Genomic DNA, 24,128 nt, shown 5'->3' on the forward strand with positions numbered 1-24,128 from the left:
TTATAAAAGAAAAGGAAATTATGTCATTTAAAAGTTACAACAGAATTCATTCAGCCTTAAATAAAAACTACCGAAGATTTTCGATTGACCAAAAGAAGGTCGGTACATAAAGTGAGACGCTTATATATAAAACCCAACCCAATTTCTCAACACAAATTTCATTGCATCAGAACTTCTCCTCTCACTTTGATTCCTATTTTTGTCATCTTCTTGCTTTACCTTTCTTGCATTTCAATGGAATCCTCTTCCAAAGCAAAGATTGGAACAAAGCCAACCACCACAAAAGGCAGGAAAAGAAAGTTTGAGATCAAAAATGTTGAGCACAACAACAAGGATGACGTAACCTTCTCCAAACACAAACTAGGGCTTTTCAACAAAGTCACTGAGCTTTCCATTCTATGCCAAGCTGAAACTGCATTGATCATTTCCTCTCAACAAGGCAAGCTCTATGTTTGTGGCTGCCCTGATCCCGATGCTGTCATCCGCCGTATTCTCAATGACGGTTCTCTTGTGCAAAGCTGCCATGCCGGTAAAAAGACGCATCAAGAATTGGTTGAAACCATGAATCTTGAATATGAGGCTACTCATGATAGGTTGAAAGAAGAGAAGAAGAGTTTGGCTGAGATCCAAGAAACACGTAAGGGTCGTTTGGATTTTCCTCCTTGGTGGAATCAAGATATTGAAAAGATGGGTTTGGAGGATCTTGAGCATTTCACTGCTTCCTTGGAGACATTGAAGCTAAACCTTGTTGCTACATTAGAAGCAAAGAAGCTCAATTCTCAAAGGCTGATGTATTCAAATTTGCCACCCGTGAATGGGTGTTTCAGTGGAGATCGTCAAGTTTGGAATTTGATGAATGGTTGCAGCAGTAGCAGAAACCCAATGGTTCCTAATCTTGGGTTTGGTCATTATTAGGCATATCTATGATCTTGTTAGCATCCAATTAGGGTTTGTTATCTTTATTTTCTTGTTACAAGGATAGTGATGAGGTTTACTGAACTCATCTCAGCTAGCCCACAACCCTAGTGGCTTGTATTATATTCTTTCATGATCTAGGTACGGTTTAATTAGTTGAATATTTGTTCATCTATGTCTCTATTTGCAAGAATTTAATGTTATTCTTCTATCGCAAATAGAAACAATTTGTTGCCATGCAATTTGGGTAGAATTAGTTGTTTCCTGTTTGTGATGTTCTTGCTAGGGTTTCTGGCTTTTAGTGATTTTATGTTTCGTGTCTAGATTTGATTTTAGTTTTCCCTTACTTTTTTTATGTTCTTGAACGATATCATGTTTTGTAATCCTTATTTTCATTGTGACTGTGCAAACCACTGCAAATAGTGTTTTTACAGTTTGGAATTCAGTTACTGGTTTGAACAGTATATCTACTATGTAACTTATTGCATTAATTGTGAACAAAAAAGTGTCTTGTCATTTAACAGGATTTCCAAATGAACTATACTTTGTCCAGTTTAATGTTTTTCGGAAAGTTTTGTTTTGCAAACTGTGAATAAAAATATTACTGGAATGGGTTCTATTCAATGCAATTTTTAGGTAAAACAAAGAAAAAGTTATTTGTCTTAAGTCTTCTTATAGGGGTGTAAGACCCCACTAAATTTAAGGATGAGTTAAAAGTTAAATGTTTGATTCCTTAGTATATTTATTATAAGAGATAACCACAAATTCTGAAATGTTTAATTCTTAGGTTTCATATATTCTCTGTCCTTTGAGTAAACCGGAAGCTATTCGATTAAATGTTTTGCAGTTAGAACTTAGACGAGTAGCTAACAAATAATTGTAATTTTTAAGTCAATAATAATACAGGTTTTCATATCGTATAATTGATTCTTGAATTTAATTTTTAAGATATTTTAGATTTTAAATTACGCAATTACAATACTGCCATTTAGAGTGTTCCTACTTCCTACATGTCAATTTATTTTAACAGCAATTTGTTTGCACTTGTCTTCAATCATAATAACTATAAGGTAATGATTATGGCAATTAAAATCTGTTTGCGATAGATTCTTTTTTTATAGACAGCAATTAAAATCTGTTTACGATAGATTCTTTTTTTATAGACACAATTAAAATCTGTGGTAATTAATAGCTCTACATTAAATATGGTTAAAAAGATTTATATTATATAAGATATGGTGAACTTAGTAGTTAGAATAAATTACTCTCATACTTTCTGAATTTTAATAAAATTGTATAAATTATTTTATTTTATCTATTGACAAATCATCTCTAATTTATATATATATTATACTAATTAACCATGTAAGAGTCCAAGACATATAGGTCTAATCTTTTAAATAAAAAAACTTGACATGTGTAAATAAGTTAAACAAAATATTATATATTGTAGAGACAAATCCAAATAGTATAAGAGTTAATGTCTCTTCATTATTTTTAATTTGTTATAAAACACATCAATATTTCTAAGAATATGTTTTTAAATCACTCTTATACTATTCTCTAATGAACCAAAAATAATGAAAATACATCACACAATTTTTATTTAAAAGATTAAACTTATATCTACACAAGAGTAATCAATATAGTGTAATGTAACTTTTTTAATAATCATTTGGTCGTTAATCTATATAAAACCTTTTCACTATTTTTTATGTAATTAATTTCAAGTATTTATGGAAACGTACAATTATCTTAAAAGACATAGTATTTAAGATGGAAAACTTTTAACAATGATGGACTTTGACAAGATACTTGTTAATTTATTCAATAAGATGAAGAATAAAGATAGCAATTTTAAGATTTAATTTATAGAGATTCACTCCAAGAAATTCAAGTGATTCTAAATCTTCTCTCCATATTTCTAATTTCTCATTTAATTTTCTTTTCGTCTCTCACTACAATAATATCATATGTAAAAAGCATAATCAACGGGTATTGGTTAAAGTGGTACATGCTTGATTCCCCTTAAGTAAGATCTTGGGTTCGAGTCTTGTGGATAGAAAAAATATCCGGTGAGAGAGTTAGTCCCACGTACCTGTGGATGTTCCCAGCTCGGACAGGATTGCCTCTAATGCGAGGATACCTGTGGGAAACAAAAATATATATGTAAAAAGCATATATTGTGAAACTGGTTCTTGGATATGCTTAGAGATGACAATGAGTCTGGATTGGTCTGGGTAGTGCATTACTCAGACCCATCATATTGCTTCATTTTTTTGGCCCAGACCCGCCCTAGACCCATGCTGATATCAGTTGGGTCTGTTACCCATGGGTCCTTGGGTACCCAGCGGATCTGCAATACCCACAAATTCAAAAATATTAAAAATTATTGTGAGTAATTTATGTAATTGTATGTTTCTTTCTTATCTTATTTGTTATTTAGGCAATCAACAAGAGAAAAAAATTATAAAATATAATTTAAAGTTTTAAAAACAATTTAAATTGACTATTATACACAACTCATTTTACTCAAACAATCATAGAAAGATAAAGTCACTATTTCAACCTTATGATGTAAAATTGATTTAGTAAGAACTATTTAATCAACATAACATTAGATTACCCATATGAATTAACAACATAACATCATACTCTTTAATTAACAATGTAACATCAGTGTTTAACAACATAGTAATCATTTATCTACTATTCTACATTTGTGACAAGTATACAAAGTAGAGGTTTTTTTTTACCTAGACCCGCCCCAGACGCATGCTGATACCAGTTGGGTCTGTTACCCATGGGTCCTTGGGTACCCAGCATGTCGCAATACCCACAAATTCAAAAATATTAAAAATAATTGTGAGTAATTTATGTAATTGTGTGTTTCTTTCTTATCTTATTTGTTATTTAGGCAATCAACAAGAGAAAAAAAATTATAAAATATAATTTAAAGTTTTAAAAACAATTTAAATTGACTATTATACACAACTCATTTTACTCAAACAATCATAGAAAGATAAAGTCATTGTTTCAACTTTATGATGTAAAATTGATTTAGTAAGAACTATTTAATCAACATAACATTATATTACTCATATGAATTAACAACATAACATCGTACTCTTTAATTAACAATGTAACATCAGTGTCTAAAAACACAGTAATCATTTATCTACTATTCCACATTTGTGACAAGTGTACAAAGTAGAAGTTTTTTTTGTGTAAACTAGTAAAGTACCCGTGCATTTGCACGGGGCAGATGATTTGTACGCATGATTATAATAATTAATATATGAATTTAATTTAGGAACATATATATGTATAAATATATATATATATATATATAAAAGATATGTATATATAAGTAGATAAGTATTGATACATTGGTTTTAGGTAAAATGTAATAGATGATCATATACATATATGATGAATATTACACGTAAAATATACCTTCATAAATATTTTAAACACAATATTTGAGGAGTAGACCATAATTATACCCAAAGTATATCAAAGCCACATATATTGTTTGATTTTATGTTCATGAATCAAACCTGTAATTAGAAATGGTATGAAAGAATTAGTTGTTTTTGTATGAAATTAATGAAATGAACCGTAATTGTTTGCCATATGGTGTAACATGTTAAAGTCTTGGAATATGATGTTAAAATCAAATTTAATAATAGATGAATATGATTTTCATTTAGTAGTAGGTGTTATAGCGGTACATGATTAGAGGTTTTGGAAAACCTCCTTGAACGCAACATTTATTGTTGTGTTGATTGGTTTTCCTTCTTTGTCATGTATTATTATTTTAAGTCCTTCCATTGATTGAACTCTTGAAAAAGCAACATATAATTGCCCATGGCTGAAAACTGGTCGAGGTAGATATAACCCAACACATGCTAGTGATTGCCCTTGTGACTTATTGATTGTCATAGCATATGAAACAGTCAAAGGAAATTGTCTCCTTGTTAATTTGAAAGGCCATGGTGAATGAGATGGAGACAAACTCATTCGTGGAATATAGAAGATCTTCCCAACATTTCTTCGTGTCATTACCTTAGCTTCAATGACATGGGTTGCTAGCCTATTTATAATCATTCTTGTTCCATTGCACAAGCCTTCAGATTGATCTATATTTCTCAATAACATAATTGGTGTTCCTACCTTCAATTTGATTTTGTGGTTAGGCAATCCTGAAGTTCTGAGGGAGTTTAGAAACTCAGGAGTAAGTCCTTGCAATATTAAAATATAATGTTACTATAGCAATATTAAAATAATAATAATAATATGAATCATAACATATTGTTTGTAGTTATTTTAGAGTTAAATAATATTTATTTTTATACTAATCTTATTTCAGAATCAAATAATAATGAAATTATAAATTTATTATTGATTTTTTTGATTAATAGGATACTACTAACTATATCATGTTATGTATGTGTAAAAAACAATGTTGAGAAAGTCGAGCAAGATGTTAAACAAACCAGTAGATGACCCATATTAAGTTTATTCGATTTAAACAGTTAAACCGTATGGTGTGACCGTATGATTTTATATATAATCTATTCTATTACTTATATAATAAAAAAAAACTCCCTCGTGACATGTGTCAATCTCTCAAGCTCTCATGACATTGTCAACCTTTCATCAAAACTAAATGTCCCTCATGACATGTGTCAATCGCTCAATGACATGTGTCAATCTCTCAAGAACTCTATCATGACATGTGTCAATCTCTCAAGCCCTCATGACATGTGATTTATTTAAAAATAAAAGGAATATGATTACCTATGCAATATTAAAATATAATGTTACTATAGCAATATTAAAATAATAATAATATGAATCATAACATATTGTTTGTAGTTATTTTAGAGTTAAATAATATTTATTTTTATACTAATCTTATTTTAGAATCAAATAATAATGAAATTATAAATTTATTGATGATTTTTTTGATTAATAGGATACTACTAACTATATCATGTTATGTATGTGTAAAAAACAATGTTGAGAAAGTCGAACAAGATGTTAAACCAGTAGATGACCCATATTAAGTTTATCCGATTTAAACAGTTAAACCGTATGGTGTGACCGTATGATTTTTTATATATAATTAATAATTTTTAACAATATGAATGCACTGGTAACATATATGGTTTTAACCATGCGAATACACGAACAACATACATATTCTTAATTATAAATGCACATGTAATATGTGTTCGTAATCACGCGGCAAAAAATATCGTCCCATGCAAATGCATTAAGATGAGTTGCTGAAATTCCTATAATAAACACTATTCATTTGTGATAAGTGTACAAATAAGATGATATTTTGACAAATGACTTTAATATTTTGAAAATATATTCTTCTCCCCTTCTTAACATTCTCTCTACTCAACATTATTTCTCATTTTTTTCAAATTTTGTTCAACAAATCTTCTTCTTCAACCTAAACCAACTCACAAGTATCATCTTCTATTATTTTTGTTTTTATTTCATCCTTTTCAAATGTCAAACAAACAACTCATACGTATGATTTTTTTTATCTTTTCATTTTTACTTCATCATTCTCATAACTAATTCTTTGTGTTCTATTGGTATATGTCAACATATTAGTAGTTACTACTTTGAATTACTATTTTTTATTTTTACTTCATTATTCTCATAACTATTTTTTTTTTAATTTTTGTTTCACAAATTTATCATCTTCACCAACTCACAGATATGACTTTATATTTTTTTTTCATTTTTACTTGATCATTATTATAACTAAATTTGTGCATTCTATTGATATATGTCTTACTACTTAGTAGTATTCTATTCATTTTTACTTTATCTTTCTGATAATTATTTCTCTTATTTTATTTGAATTTTTATTCAACAAATCTATCATCTTCAAATGTCAAATCAACTTAGAGGTATGATTTTCTACTCTTTTCATTTTTACTTCATCATTTTCATAACTAAGTTCATGCATTTTATTGGTATATGTCAACAAATTTGTTGTTATTATTTAGTAATATATTTTTCATTTTTACTTCATCATTCTCATAACTATTCCTCTTTTTTGTTCAATTTCAGTAGAAAAGTTGGAAATAATAGTGATACTAAAGAATTATGTTCCAATGATAAGTTGGAAATAGTTTATAATATTTATTGTGCATACCTATGGTGATAAGTATATTGTTGTCTTTATGCCTTTATGTTGATCCTACATTGTATTTCCTTTCTAGAGTTCTATTTTTATTTCCTCAGTCCTCACACAAATTATTGTGTAACACATATATTCTCTAAAATTCTATATATATTTATTGATAGGATCATCGTAATCACTGAGTAATATATTTTGATCATTATATTCTTACAAATTTTATGTATGTATAGTTTTTACTATACATAAAAGAATATGAGGTTAATATTGTTATTTGACATACATTTTAGAACCTAAAATTATTAGGCATGATTATTTTGACTATCTTTTATTTCATTTTCTAAAAAATTAAGGAGTTATTAGTTACACTTTAGAAGCGAAAATTATTAGCATGATTATCCTTGAATGACTTTTATTTTCATTTTCTAAAGATTAAACATTTGTTTCCCATATTTAATTGCGTTGAAATTGTTCATACTCCCTCATTCTACATTAAATATGAAGCCTATAGTACTTCCATATCAATCTAGATGCCTAAGAGGAAAAAAGTGGGAATGAAAAATCTTTAAACTATTACATTACTTAAAAAAAATTCTTTATTGCAATCAATTTTTTTCATAATAATATTGATAAAGCATATATACTTCTCTACAAAATCAACACATTTTTCACTAACACAACAATTGTTTAGTTGATTGTACTCATTGACCTTTAAATTTGGAATTTGATTGATGATTATGTTTTGAGATTGAATTTCTCTTTAATGTTTATTATTTTGTAACAATCAAAATATTAAACCAATTAATGTATATATTAAAGTTGATCTTATTTTCATTTTCAATTCAATACACGTTTTTTTTTTCAATTTCAATTTAAATGCATATTACTATTTTCCATTAGAATAACTTAATGAGAATATGGTGTGGCTCTGATTTTGTTCTTTGTGTAAAATAGTAATATTATGAAATAACAGTTACAAAAATAAAAAATTACAAGACAAAGAATTAATGACAATCAAAATTATTTTCAAACATATATTTGATGTTTAGACGGTTACAGATTTATAATTATGAAAATTAAATTTGCGTTCGAGAAATATTCCTTATTTATTTTTACTATCAATGCTCTTCAAAATTCTAAACCTTGAAATCATTATATTTGAATTTAAAAATCAAATTACTATTAGAACTAAAACATAATCATATCTATATCATAATTATGTAATATATAAGAAATTCAATTTTAAAAAAATTAACAAATATTCCATGTGTTACACATAGTTTTTCAAATATAGAAAAACATGGATAAAAAAACAAGTGTATAAAAAATGATATAAAATGAAGATTCAAAATGTTAATTTATTCAAACAAAATTTAATTAAAAAGTAGTTACTAACTAGAAAATAAAAAATAAATATAATTCTAAAAATAAAATATAAATAAAGAATATCTCTAGGGATTACTTCTTTGTCTGTAGTTTAGTTTATGAATTTAGTTTTTATGCATTATTATCAATATATAGAAATAATAAAAATGAGTTTCTTTGTATTTTTTAGGAATCAGCTTTAACTCTATAAATCATTGTTTTTCTTTTAATCATTATATTCTTACATATTGTTTTATTCCACTTTTTAATGCATTTTATGTTTGTAACAGTTGTAATAATATATTTGTCGTTTTCACCCCTGGAATATGACGAATAGAGGTTACATTCATTATATGAGTGTAGAAGAATATTACCTTTATTTTTATTATGTGTTTGTCCTTATTCATTTTCAACTTAAAAGTACTCTAAATTTTGTGCAATGAAGTTTTTTGTCATACCTAGGGAAAACATGGTTGATTCACTTATAGTTTGTGTATCTACACAATTGATAGTTACACTACAGAAACTGAAATTATTAGGCATAATTGTCATCATATGTCTTTTATTTCATTTTCTAAAAATTAAACAGTTGTTCTCCACAACTAATTTTGTCATTTGATGGATGATTATGGTTTGGGATTGAATTAGCAGCTTACACATACTAATGTTATTTTTATTTTGCAATCATATTATTCTTCGACCTGTATTTATGGTTTAAGAAAAAAAGTATCTTCAATTTGATTATGATAATCAATTGACTTGATTTATATTTTGTTTAAATTATTTATGTTTCCCTAATTTTAAGCAAGACTCATTATGTATATAAATTTGTAGGTTTACAACTAATAAATTTGAGGAATAGTAAATTCTTCTACTAATATTCATGTCATTAATGTTTTACATCATTCTCGATATCTCTCATTCAATATTGGCAAGTTAGAACATTTTTAATTTGCAAGATTTTGGCAACCATTAATAAGTTTGAACACATAATTAATTTGTTTATATTTGAAAATGTTAAGCTATAATTTATCTTGATCATTGAATTTCATAATGTGTATGGTTTATTGAACATATTACACATTTACTTTAACATTAAAAATTTATTGCTATATTGACAAAGAAACATAATAGTTCTACAAATAGTTTAAAACATTAAATATAATATTTAGTAATTGCGGATTTAAGTATATCTTAAAACATTCTCAATTAAGTATATTTAATGATTTTATAAAACTTAAATAGAATGAATCCAATTAATATTATATCTTAGTGATGAAATGATGGTCACATATTATTAGGAAGAAAAATTTACTCTCTATTACTAGCTATAATTAATGTTTTGATATTAATTCCATATAATATTTATTCTCTTGAAAATATGATTCTTATATAAGTATATTCACTCTCCATTTTCATATGATCCAACTTTGCTCTCATCCCTTTTTGAATACCTAATTTATACTATATAATACACTAATTAATTTTAAAAAAAATAAAATTATGGCAATTTATTGAGTGAAAATAGAGACATAAAATCACATATAATTAGAAATATAGTTGTATGAAGTTTTGGTAATCCAAATTCTCTGTTTATAATCTTATTTTTTATTTTCTTTATTTTATAAAATTCTAAATGATTAATGAATAGTATAAAACTATAAATAGATATTTGAAAGTGTTAGTAATTATCTCACTTATTTAGGGTATTATTTATATTAACTAATTATTAATATGAATTTTCAAGAGGGTCGTGTAAAAAATAATTGGAGGGAGAATGTTCTTAAAAAATATGTTTGCATTTTTTGTAGTAAAGTGTCACTTTATCTTTTGATGCAAAAGTCTTATAATCAAAAAACAATACGGAGCGATTGTCAAACACAAGTATACATATGAAATGAAACTATCTCATTCTCCTTCAACCCTTCTGATAAAAAAATCCAATATATTACAACTGTTAAACCCTTGATAGCTACATCACAGAATAAATAAGAATTTACAATATTACCAACCATAAATCATAAAAAAAAATTATTTCTATTCTATAATCTATCCAAGCTGCATAAATCTTATTCTCCTAAATCTTCTATATGCATATCATAATCTAAGTCATATTATGTATGCATAAAAAGAAAATGGAATTCTAGACACCTTCTACATCAAATCATTATCTTATTAAGGAGAAGAAGCCGCCTTCGAGGCTTTCATTAACTAGGTGACAACAAAGCCATTCTATCTCATTCTATTATATAACAATGTAAAGTTCTTCAATAATTTTTGTAATGAAAATGGAATTGGTGAAGAAAGAAAACAAGTAGGAAATGCAGACTCAAGAAATTGGTGTATGAGATAATCATTTTAACAGTTTCAAGATCATATAATGAAAGATTTTTCGGGCATAATAAGATAATAACTTCCATTTGATTATTGTCAAAGGGATCTTAATGCCTAGTGGTAGCATACAAAACAAGGTTGTTCACGTAAAATAACTTCTTTTAAATATAGTTAGGACCGAAGATTTTGAAACTCGCTTTTGAACTAGTCTGGATTTAGATAATAAGGTACCCAAATCTACAATTCATAAATATATATACAATAATAACTAAACATATTTTTCGTCATAATTCTGATGTTATATTCTTAAGAAATGATGTTATATTTGTTGATATGTAATTATGATGTAATGTTATGTTGATGGAGGAATGTTAGAGGTTTGATATGCTTTATTGTCTTATTTTAAATTATATTTTTTAGTAAAAATATTTATAATTAAATGACAATTTAAATTTATGTACTTATACTTTAATTATGTTTTATAATTGTTACTAAAATTTTATTCTTCTTTTTATTGTATAAAATAACACACATGAATATAAGAAATACATGCACAAAAATATATAAGTTGATTTCAATTTTTGTAAATATTTTCTAAATTTATAGGTACACACAGATCCGTTACGTACCCAATGACCCATGAGTAGTAGACTCAGCGGGTACCTACATGGATCTGGGTCCCTAAATGGTCAAATGGAGTGGGTCTTGGTAGTGCACTATTAGGACCCACCCAGATCCATTTTCATTCCTACTCATGCTCTCATTAAAAAACTTTGTGAGTCATCGAATGCATTGTCCCTCATAGAACCTTCTATACATAAACAAGTATATTATTTGCTTGAGTCGTTTTGTCATTCTCCATCATTTTTAAAGCTTCGTTAACATCCAACACCTAAACTCTATGATAAAAATAATTTTGATCCTCCTTTTTTGTGTGTAGTCTATTAGAAAGCAGTAAGTCATGTCCCTCATTGAAAACTTGTGAAAATAGTTCTTCCATCTTTCTTTTATATATTTGTCATTCACCAAGACTTTTCTATCTTCATATTTAATACATTTCACTTGGTCCATGTCTCTTGTCTTTCTTTTCCTAACCCTTTCAAGTTTGTAGGCACTTCTTTCCTTTCTCTTGGTGCCTAGAGTTTTGTATATGTCATCATATGTTTATCTTCAACGTCACTTACCACTTTCTAGCTATGTTTCTTAGCTACCTTGTATTTTTCTCAACTTTTAGAATTTTTATACAATAACCATGATTTATAATATTCATTTTTTCCCTTAACTTTGTCTTGGACACTTTTGTTTCCACAACTATGATTCTTTATCCTTTGGTCCAGAGCTTCTAGCTTTGCCTAACATCTCATTCGCTATATTCCTAATTCCTTGTACCTCCCATAACCATTCTTATAAAGTGCTATGATTGAAGCTCAAACATTTCTCTCCTTTCAATTTCCACCATTTAATTCTTGAGACTCAATATTTTCATTCCCTCTCCACTATACTCTTAACTATTACATCCATAACCAAAACTTTATGTTGGTTCGTCAAGCTCTCTCCATGTATGACTTTGAAATCCAAACAAAACCTTATGCTTGATTTTGCTTATAAGAAAGAAATCAATTTGAGAATGTGCAAACCCACTCTTATATCTCATTTCTTAAAACACGTATTGGCTATTGTAAAATCAAAAACTCATGAGAGGTCTAGAATAGTCATACCTTCCATATTTGATTATTCTATTCCATATTCATCATGAGCATCTTCAAATCCTCTAGTAGCCTTCCATATATGTCTATTAAGACCGCCTCCAAGTAAAATGTTTTCTCCCAAAGCTATTGTGTGGATTAAACCTTCCAAAATTTTATCTTCTAATGTTCCTCTAGTCCAACATGGAGTACATAAGCACTAATCACATTAAATGTATCTTCCTTTGTTACAAACTTTAGGGATATGATTTTATCTCCTATTCTCTTTACATCCACCACATCCTTCTTCCATTCCTTGTCTACAATTATATCAATCCCATTTATCGATCTTCTCTTATTGGTGTACATATCATGGTTTAAAACTTGAAGTGTCTAATTCTATTACATTTTCCCAAACCCACTTAGTTTCTTGCAGACACAAAGTTAACCCCCTCTTAATCATCGTATCAATTATTTTCAATGTTTTGAAGGTAAGAGTGCATATATTCCATGTTCTGATTCGTATCCTAGATTTTTGAACTAGCTTTTTTACCCATAATTGTGTAAGTAAGCACGAGAACTCTTCCTTATTTTTAACAACGTCTACACGATGATGTAGTGGCACTTCCTTTTTGGACAATATACACGGGCGATAGAACATGCTGCTTTTGAGTAACGACCTAACATTAACATTATCACATTTTTTACTCATATAATAGAGATTTGACAAAGTTTCATGTTGGTTGGCGACTGTCTAATACAATTTTCACACATTATCTGGACTTTAGACCTACTTAGGTAGTCGATCACACTATTAAGTGTGTCATGTTGTGAAGGAAATTCATATAAACTTTGGGCACTTATGGTGTAGTTATGTTGAAATTCATGCACAACTCTAAAGAATCTAGTGTGATTAATCTTGTTTAAGGTCCTTACATGTTTTTGTGTCAATTGCAGGAGAATGGGGAGTAGAAAAAAATGGAAATTGAAGGAATCTGCTTAAAAGGAGCTCTGGATCCCTAGCCCAAACGACAATTGCTAATTCAAGGAAAAATTCTTAAATCACTCTCTGTCGCTCGCTCAAGCGAGGGGACTGTCGCTCAAGCAATAATTCCCACTTTTGGATGTCAAACGTTATGTGTGTCACTCGCCCAAGCGAGAGCACCTCGCTCAAGCGAGAAAGACAGGTTCAAAACTCTGATTCTCTCGCTAGAGCGAGAGATCTGTCGCTCAAGTTAGAAGATTTTCTAAATGCTGAAATTTGCTCTCTCGCTAGTGCGAGAATCTCTAGCTCGAGCGAGACACCAGAAGTCTGGAACAAATATAGGCAGTTACGAAAGCAAAGGGGTTATCCAATAATTTTCCAAGCTTTTTTACATGATTTTAGAGAGAGAAACACTAGAGCGGAAGAGAGAAGTCGTGGAAACGACTTTAGATCCAGAATTTCTTGTATTTCTCATGGTCGGAGTGTTATAATGGCAAGGATGAGTGGCTAGTTCTTTAGTTTGGGATTGAAATGTAATCTTCTAACTCTTGTATTCTTGGATTCAATTCGAAAATATATTTTTGTTGTTTGATTTTGGAAAGTTTATTCTGTGCTTAATGCTTGATGTTTCTTAATTTCTAGTTTCTTGATCTTGGATCTAAGTTTAACTAGGAAGTTAAACTTGGAATCGAATCTGGATAATCTTTCTTGATTCATCATTGATCTAGGAATGGACAATGATGTATGAATTGCTTTTATATTGGCTTTAATGCTAGATAATTGATTAAATATCCTAGGAATTGGTGTTTGATGAATTATCTAAGAATTTTGTAATCAAGGAATTGATACAAATGATTCGAAGAAAATGTTGCATCAAGATCAATAACTTCACAGGTTTTATAGAATTGAATCTAAAGATTACAAGAAGGAGGAATGATGAAAGTCAATCCCAACCATTTTTTTTATTTAGAAACCATTTTTAATTAGTTCTTTATGATAATCTAAACCAATGAACAACCTTAATTCTCAACTTTGTACATATCTACTCATGTTATTGTTTTAGAAAATAATATAGATCTGAATTGCTCTCTGAGGACAATATCCCGGTATTTATCAGTTATTACTTGAATGATACGGTTTACTTGGGTACCAAAAGTACCAACATATTTTTGGCGCCACTGCCGGGGAGCAATGTTCGATTTATATTAGTTTTTGAAGATAGTTCGTTGAGTAGTTGTAATTAATTTTTATTTCTTGTAAGTAGTTTTAGTTTTTATTACTCTCTGTGCTAACCCTTGTTGTAGTCTTCTCATTTATGCTCTTGAGAGAAAAAGTTATTGAAGATCAATTGCAGTTTAATCGTGAGATTGAGCTATCAATCAAGAGCAATATGAAGAAAGCAAAAGACAAGAAGAAGCAGAGTACTCATGAGGCACAATCTAGTTATCAACAGACAACAACCTCAGAACCTCAATCTAAAAAAATGGATAATGCAAATGCTGCAACTAGAAACAATGAGAGACCTATTCCTCCAAGAAGGACATGAGGTGATTATTCTATGTATCAAGGTCCAAGCCATTATTCAAGCATTGTCATTCCACATACTGAAAGAATAGTGGAAATCAAGCCAACTTTTCTGAATCTGGTCAGTACACACCAATTCTCTGGAAAGGATTATGAAGATCCATGTGTACATTTGGACAACTTCTATGAATTGGTGGCAACAATGGGCTATAATGATAATGAAAGGCAAGCTGCCTACATGATGTTATTCCCATTTTATCTACTTGGTGAAGCTAAGGAATGGTTAAAATCTCATCCAACCAAAAGCTTAACCAATTGGAATGATTTGGAGTCTAAGTTTTTGACAAGGTTCTTCCCACCAGCTCGGTATGTGCATGCGAAGTTTGAGATATCAACTTTCAGGCAAGGTGTAGATGAATCATTTTATGAAGCGTGAGAGCTTTTTCAGATGTTGTTGAGAAAATGCCCCAACCATGGTTTTGAAGCCTGAGACCAAAATGATTTTAGATGCTGCAGCAGGTGGAACAATGATGGTTGTAGATGTTGAACAAGCCACAAGAATCATAACTGCCCTATCTTCAACGAATAGGCAAGCACAACACAATGAAGGTCAGTACAAAAAAGAGGAGTCTTTGATTTGAATACATCACATGTTATCTTAGCACAAAACAAGATTCTGACTCAACAAATTAAAGCACTTGTAAAGCAAATGCCCAAGTTGCCACAACAACTGAATGTTGTGTAATCCTCTCTGAGTCAACAACAAGTGTTAAGGTGTGGTTTTTGTGGAGGTGATCATTTAATTGGTCATTGTTCTATGCCAAGTGCTAATCAGGCGGAAGAAGTACAGTATGTCAACAACCAACCTAGAAAAGGAAATTTCTCCAAAAACCCTTCGTACAATAATCAATTTTCACAGGGTTAGAGGGGCAATCAGAATCAGAATTATGGTTGGAGACCAGAAGTAGGGCCATCAAATAGACAACCATCATTTCAACAACCACTCCAACAAGATCAACATCCACAAATGCATGAAAGACTAACTAAATTGGAGGATACTTTGGAAAAATTCATGCAAGTGTCAATCACAAACCAGAAAAATAATGAAGCATCTATCATGAATTTGGAAACATAGATGGGTCAATTGGAAACAAAGATGGCAGAGCATCATTCGGATCACCAATAGTTTCCAGCCAACACTCAGATTAATCCCAAGGAGCATTGCAAAGCTATTACTACTAGGAGTGGGAAGGTGATTGGTAAGGATGTTGGTGAGAATTTGGCGGTGGAAGAAGAAGTACTGAAAGAAAAAGAGATTGAGGGAGAAACAAGTAAGTCTGGAAAGACACAAGATGATGAGAATGTAAATAGTAAGGAAGTGAATAAACAAAAAGATGGAGAAAAGAAGAAGAATGATCTACCATAATTGAAGAATCTTCCTTATCCAAAGAATCCTTCCAAGAAAGACAAGGAAAGATAATATACAAGGTTCATGGATATACTCAAGAACCATCAGATCAATATACCTTTCATGGAGGCCATGGAACAAATGCTTACTTATGCCAAGTTCATGTAGGATCTATTGACAAGGAAGAGGAAGTTTTCTGAGGAGACAGTGACACTAGAGGCTAGTTGTAGTGCAATAATTCAAAAGTCTTTACCTGAAAAGACTAAAGATCCGGGAAGCTTCATAATACCAGTCACTAATGGAGAATTATCTGTGGGGAAGACACTATTGGATTTGGGTGCCAACATTAATCTCATGTACTTTGTCTATGTTTAAGAGGATTGGAGATTTGGAAATCAAACCTACAAGGATGACTCTGCAACTTGCAGATAGATCAATGAAATTTCCCTATGGAGTTGCAGAAGATGTCTTGGTTAAGGTGGAGTTGGTATTTCTAGTCGATTTTGTGATCATGGATATTGAAGAGGATGCAGAAGTTCCTCTAATTTTGGGGATATATTTCATGAAGACTGCCAGAGTCAATATTGATGTTGATGAGGGCAAGCTGAAAGTCAGGGGACAAGATGATGAATTGAACTTCAACGTGTTTGAAGCCATGCATCCTCCGAAGGACAAGCAACATTGTTTCAGAGTAGATGTCAGTGAAGAACTATACATGAATGAAACACATCTACACAAAAGCAATCCTTTACAGAAAGCTTTGATGGATGCACCTGAAGGTATAAATGTAGAAGAGGATAAGTGCATTAAGAAGTGTGTAGCAGACCTAGGTGCATACTGAGAGGTTTCATCTCAGCAGGTCCAAACTAAGGAGCTATCCAAAATTCATAAAATTGAAACTCAGAAATTGGAACTGAAAATGTTGTCTTCGTATTTGAAGTATGAATTTATGGAAGATGAAGGTAATGAATTGGTTATGATCAGCAACACTTTATCACCTAGAGAAGAACAAAGATTGATTGAAGTCTTGAAGACAAATGATGGAGCGATAAAATTGCAAGACTCAGCATCTCAAAGAAGCTGGATAATTAATGGACGAATAGTCAAACCATACTTGGGCAGCGACGTCGAGCGGCTCACCATAATCATCCACCTCAAAAACACATAAAGAAACAGGCGTCGAGCTTATGACGTTAAACAAGCGCTACCTGGAAGGCAATCGAGCTTTACTGTTTTCATGTTGTTTTATTTTTGTTACCAGTGTTGTTTTGTTGGATATAAATCATTGCATAAAAGACTTGCGCACACTCCACTTTTCAATCATGAGTCAACAATTATAAGTGCATTTTGTCTTTTGTTCTTCAATATCATGTTCTACTCTAGAATGATATCCTCAAACAGGATCAGATGCACCAGCAGCAGGACTTTTATGCAGCATATCAGATTCAATATCCAGACAACCAAATTTGGATGAGCCCTGAAGATTTCAGTGTCCAATATCTATGGCCTCGGGTCAGACCTACTTTTCTAGGGGAGGTAGGAGATGGTGGACCATCTGGTTCTGATGTAGATGATGATGAAGAAGAAATGATGTGATGATGAGCATATGATGAAAACAACAAACTGGTTCTTTCATTTCAATGTTTCAAGTCATTTATGTTTAAGTAGTTGTGTGTGACTATATGTAGCTGTTTTTATTTCAAGTGTGTTCAATCATGTATGTGTTAGTCTGTCTATGAGTAGTAATGTGTTTAAATCAATAAAGAATGCATGTTTAGAAGAAAATTAAAAAAGAAATCCAATTGCGTTTTCCTGATAGAAAATAATTATGTAGGCCTTGTGAATAGAAAGTGATTAGTGTTTTGAGTTTGTCTGACTTCGGGATGCGGATGCATAAATCAGACACATTTTGAATAATGAACAATTTAATCAAATGAAAATACCTTCAAACTGGTGAGAGAGTGTATCCAAACATAGATGAATGACTTAGCTGGATTTTGTCAATTAGCTTTGCCTGGTTTTTGTGTCAATTGTCATTAAGCATGGAATATCAAGGAAATGATTAAGGCCTAATTTAGGAGAGTTAAGCTACGTCCAGAAAGTCAACCCTTATGAATCATGAATCCAAATCTTTATAGCCCTTGGAGCTGAAAATTTCTTTTTGAAAATCATGCACCCAAGCCACAATGAAATACATCAATCCCCATACTGATGGAGAAAGATCATTAGTGCATATGGTTTTTAATTGTTATGTTAGGAAATGGACGAAGTTGTGATTTATGTATCTGAGTTGGAATGTGAATCGGAAATTCTCCTTCTTCAGTTATGTGTGAATGATGAGCACGAGGCAATGAAAAACAAATGTGAATCACACCAAAATAAGTAAAGATTCAAAAGAAAGAGTCAATTGAAGAAGTAGAATCAAAATGGTTAGTAGTATAAGTGATGATTTGGTGAAAGAAATTTGAAAGTGAACTTCAAAGTGAACAAGTGAAGGAAGTTTGAGTATGCATTAATGGTCTATCTCCTTCTTTGTATCCCAGAAAAACAAAGTTTCTTTGTAGGCAAGTCATATTACAACCCTATGTCAAGCCCTTGAGATCTTTGATTGAACATGTGTACATGGCATAACTGAAATGAAAGACAAAGTTAAATTGTATGATTCCATTAAAGAATTGAGTGAAACACTTCACCCGAGAGCATAAGAGAGTTCATTTGATTGAATTGAGTAGTTATTCTTGCTATTTTGTTTGAATTTGAATTACATACATATTTTGTAATCACTTGGAACTTGGATTACTATGATCAAGCATGAAACTGATCTTCTTGAAAAAATTTCACCCTAATTCTATATGATTGACATGGTTGGACTAAATTGTTTAAAAATCAAGTTCACTACTTTGTTGAGTTGAATCCATTACTTTGCTTGAGGATAATCAAGATTCTAGGTTTGGGGGAGTTGTTAAGTGCCACGTTCTGAAGGAAATTCATATAAATTTTGGGCACTTATGGTGTAGTTATGATGAAATTCATGCACAACTCTAAAGAATCTAGTGTGATTAATCTTGTTTAAGGACCTTACATATTTTTGTGTTAATTGCAGGAGAATGAGGAGTAGAAGAGATAGAAATTGAAGGAATCTGCATAAAAGGAGCTTTGGATCCCAAGCCCAAGCAACAATTGCTAATTCAAGGAAAAAGGCTTAAATCAGTGCATGTCCCTCACTTAAGCGAGGGGACTGTCGCTCAAGCGATAGTTCCTACTTTTGGATGTCAAACTTTTTGCGTGTCTCTTGCCCAAGCGAGAAAGACAGGTTCAAAACTCTGATTCTCTCGCTCGAGCGAGAGATTTGTCGCTCAAGCTAGAAGATTTTCTAAATGCTGAAATTTGGTCTCTCGCTTGAGCAAGAATCTCTAACTCGAGCGAGAGACTAGAAGTCTAGAACAAATATAGGCGGTTACAAAAATCAAGGTGGTTATCCAACCACTTTCTAAGCTTTTTCACACGATTTTAGATAGAGAAACACTAGAGCGGAAGAGAGAAGTCGTCAGAACGACTTTAGATCCAGAATTTCTTGTATTTCTCATGACCAGAGTGTTGTAATGGCAAGGATGAGTGGCTAGTTCTTCAGTTTGTGATTGAAATGTAATCTTCTAACTCTTGTATTCTTGGATTCAATTCGAAAATATATTTTTGTTGTTTGATTTTAGAAAGTTTATTATGTGCTTAATGCTTGATTTTTCTTAATTTCTAGTTTCTTGATCTTGGATCTAAGTTTAACTAGGAAGTTAAACTTGGAATCAAATCGGGATAATCTTTCTTGATTCATCATTGATCTAGGAATGGACAATGATGTATGAATTGCTTTTACATTTAAGTTAATGCTAGATAATTGATTAAATATCCAAGGAATTGGTGTTTGATGAATTATCTAAGGATTTTGTAGTCAAGGAATTGATACAAATGATTCGAAGAAAATGTTGCATCAAGATCAATAACTTTGCAAGTTTTATAGAATTGAATCTAAAGATTACAAAGAGGAGCAATGATGATAGTCAATCCCAACCATTTTTATTTTGTTTTAGAAAACCATTTTTAATTAATTGGTTTTGATAATCTAAACCAATGAACAACCTTAATTCTCAACTTTGTACATATCTACTCAATTTACTGGTTTAGAAAATAATATAGATCTGAATTGTTCTCTGAGGATGATATCCCAGTATTTACCAGTTATTACTTGAACGATATGGTTCACTTGTCGTACGAAAATATTTAACACGCACACAATTGTAGAGGTTTCCATCCCTCTTTGCGACAAAGTGGTGCATTGCGATGCGGATGGCTGTTGCGAGTTGAGTTGCAGCAGAGGTGTGGGCCATAACCCACTACAGAACCTACTTCAGGATGAAGAACCCTAATTTTAATGGGAAATGTTATTTTTGTCCTTATTTTTTATTATATGGCATTGATTTTTTAGGGTTTTTTTATAAAACACCCCTCTCTTTATTCCCTTTTAAAAAGACATGTGAACACTAACCTAAAAAATGACATGTGATTCACTTCCTTCCCTTCTTCTCCTCCCTTCCCTCTCCCCTCTCCCCCTGCCCATTCTCATCTGCCCTTTCCCTTCCTTCTATGAATTTCTTTTTATTTTCCTTCTTTACATGTTCAAAAAATTTCGATTTTAATGTATTACTTATATTTTTTGTTTTCCTTTTATTTCCCCATTCCCTTTCTTTTGTGAGTTTCTTTTTGTTTTTAAAACTTAAATAGTATGAATTACTTATATTTTTAATATTTTTTGGTGCATTTGAATATTTATATGTGGAGGGGTATAACATATAACTTTGTGTATTTTAAGTTTTTCTTTGTGTATTTATATGTTTAGAATATAAATTACTTATATTTCCCCTTAGTTGTAACGGTCATCCCGCTAGTATTTTTGAGTTCGACCGCTATGCTCCACTATCCGCAATTAATTACCTAGATACCTATTATGTATAACATCAAACACACATAGGTGAGTTTATATATATATATTGATTATATAAATAAATATATATATATATATATATATAACAGTATATATATATATATGAAATGACTAAGTGAGAATAATTATTATATAAAAATTGAGAGAACAATAAATTTGGATCTCACAACCATACATGCATGGTTATGACTAAAAGTTAGTTATTTGTTATATGATTACTTAAAATGTATATTTTAATCTTGATCGTTCAAATAAGATCTAATAGTCCATATTAACTATTTTCATTTCACATAACAATTATTCTCATTTAATATATATATATATATTCTTATTTTTCAAATACAGCAAAAGCCATAGATTTGTTGGGGTGAACATTCTAATATCAACTTCACATAAAAAAAATGCTATTTATTTTTAAATAAATCAAGCTTTCTCACTCATCGTTTTACCCAAAAAATGCGGGCCTAATAATAAAAGCTAGAATAAACAAAACTTGCATACATCTCCATAGAGCTTGGAAATTACAGCCAAAAGTTTTGACTACAAGGAATTGGTTTGGACTTAAGTCTCTGCATTCTAAGGTCCTCAAGTATAAGGCGAGTCTCTTTACACCCATCATTACCATATTGCCTATTATAAGATGCTACCATATGTGTAGTAGAGCTCTCTAATTCTCTCATCTCATCCAAAACTATTTGTTTGTTCCGGCACTCTACACTACAGAAGCCTTCATCACCTCTGCATAAATAAACATTATGTCCAAGTTTTTATCAGAAAATAAAATAAACCCCAATTTTTATATATGTCTAGAACCAAAACTATTCATGATTTTCATTTAGAAGAAATGTAAAGAAGCTCGATATGGTATTTCAAGCTTTGTTTGAGAGTGAAGTTTTGGAGGGAATAGAAATGGATGACTTTAGAAAGTCTTCCTCTTGTTTGTGAGTTGAATGAAGGAGAGAGGAAAGTTTTGGAAGGTTTCTCAAATCCTCCAAAACCCTCAATGTGTCTATTTTTAACTTGAGGTTTTTTGGAGCTAAAATGTCAAAATGACTAAATATTATTAGCAATAATATATAATTATACATTATTGTCTATTTCTCATTGTTAATTACATTTTTAAAGGAAAAATAAAAAATATTCTAAATTTCATACTCCCAAATAAATGAGAGAATTTCCTTCATTTTCCTTTTCCCTTTCCCTTTCCCTTTCCTTCCTCCCACTCCTAACCATTTGATCATTTTCCCTCTTAACTCCCAAACAAAGCCTAAAAGTAAAGTTGGATTTTGGAGGAAAAAATAAAACTTTATAATCATGTTACAAATGTATTTCATGATTTTTCCTTTCCATTTCCTCCCTCCAAAACCGAACTCGAAAGCAGAGCCTAAATCACAAAAAACAATACAAGACTATTCTACCAAATGAAGTATTACTTTCTTTTGGACATGTTCTTCTTATAGCTTAAGTCATAGTAGAAAATAACTAGACGATAAAAGCATCCTATTTTATTAGTAGGGGTTTAATGCATCCATATTTATGAATCATATGTTAGTAATTACCTATGGTAAGAAGGGTTCAGCAATATACCTGTACATGTAGATATCTTTGTCTGGGCTGAGTTGCTTGTTGCATAGGCTACACGTTTTAAGAAAGCAAAAGAACTCCAAAGAGGTATTTTGGTTTGCCTTTAATCTCAGTGCAGATTTCACAAGAATATTGGAATTTGATTTGGTTTTTGAGCTAGTGATTTGAGTGAGAAGCCTCAAACCAACATACATGGTTGTACTCTCTATTGAGCTCACATGCTTCCTTCTTTTGTTCCCTTCTTGGATTTCCATCTTGAAGGGGCTCATGAACTTTGGAAGCATAGTAAAGCTATAAGGAGAAATATAGAAGGAGATTTAATAGTGCAAGAAGAAAGAATTTGATGAGTTCTGTGAAAGAAAGAAGTGGTGCACATTTAAAGGAAATAATGGCCCACATAGAAAACAGCACATTTATGTTTTATTCTGTTTAATTTAACCCCACTGAGTGCACTTCATAACACGTGCTCATTACAAATTAAATATTTTTATCTGAAATTTCTGTGGACTGTATGGCATTGATTTAGACGTGTACGGTTTTATGTACACTCATTTATATTATTTTATGAAATAAATATGTGTGCTGAGAAATATACATCAAAGAATCATCAATTATTCATGTTCTATCTATATTTATCCTAAGATATAATGAATATATTGATAGTGTAAGATTTTTATATTGTCATTATATTATCTACTATTTATATTTGATTATTATTGATTTTTAAATATAAGTAAAGTAAAATGTACATATTGATAATATATGAGTTTTATATACTATTATTATATTATTAATTATTCATGTTTAATCACTTGAATATTCAACAAAAATATTATAAATTAATGGTAAATAATATATTAATTGTGTATAATTTTTTATACCAACAATAAATAAATATAATACACTTATAAATAATATAAATGAAGTGTATGTAATGTAATGAATATAGATAAATTGTTAGCTCTCATATGTTACCTTAAAAAAGCAAAAGTGGTGAAATAAATAATGCCACTTTCTGCGGATTCTCTTTTTTGCTTATTTGGTCCACACGGTCTGTGACGCTGACAGATATTTATTCTTATAATAATAATTCCCATATGTACACATGAAACTTATGGTACAAACTATAGTAAAATGATGATATTTTTTTAATAATGCTA

At 30.4% G+C, this 24,128-nt stretch overlaps 2 protein-coding genes across 2 annotated transcripts; one reads left to right on the forward strand and one right to left on the reverse strand.

Annotated features, from left to right (window-relative positions):
* LOC109327877 (agamous-like MADS-box protein AGL28) lies at positions 235-15,002 on the forward strand. Its single transcript, XM_019561055.1, has 2 exons — positions 235-904; positions 14,761-15,002. The coding sequence occupies exons 1-2, from the start codon at positions 235-237 to the stop codon at positions 15,000-15,002; spliced, it is 912 nt and encodes a 303-aa protein (XP_019416600.1).
* On the reverse strand, positions 21,892-23,315 carry LOC109337656. The gene is made up of 2 exons (XM_019574680.1): positions 22,972-23,315; positions 21,892-22,122 (listed from the first exon to the last, which is right to left on the reverse strand). The coding sequence occupies exons 1-2, from the start codon at positions 23,250-23,252 to the stop codon at positions 21,906-21,908; spliced, it is 498 nt and encodes a 165-aa protein (XP_019430225.1). The 5' UTR covers positions 23,253-23,315; the 3' UTR covers positions 21,892-21,905.

Source organism: Lupinus angustifolius, chromosome LG02, assembly GCF_001865875.1.
Source record: "Lupinus angustifolius cultivar Tanjil chromosome LG02, LupAngTanjil_v1.0, whole genome shotgun sequence".
Lineage (NCBI taxonomy): Eukaryota > Viridiplantae > Streptophyta > Magnoliopsida > Fabales > Fabaceae > Lupinus > Lupinus angustifolius.

Coding starts and splice junctions, on each gene's coding strand:
- LOC109337656 (XM_019574680.1), bottom strand. CDS start 23,252: ATGCTTCCAAAGTTCATGAGCCCCTTCAAGATGGAAATCCAAGAAGGG. Junction 22,123..22,971: donor AAAGATATCTACATGTACAG/GTATATTGCTGA, acceptor TTATTTATGCAG/AGGTGATGAAGGCTTCTGTA.
- LOC109327877 (XM_019561055.1), top strand. CDS start 235: ATGGAATCCTCTTCCAAAGCAAAGATTGGAACAAAGCCAACCACCACA. Junction 905..14,760: donor GGTTCCTAATCTTGGGTTTG/GTCATTATTAGG, acceptor CCCTTGTTGTAG/TCTTCTCATTTATGCTCTTG.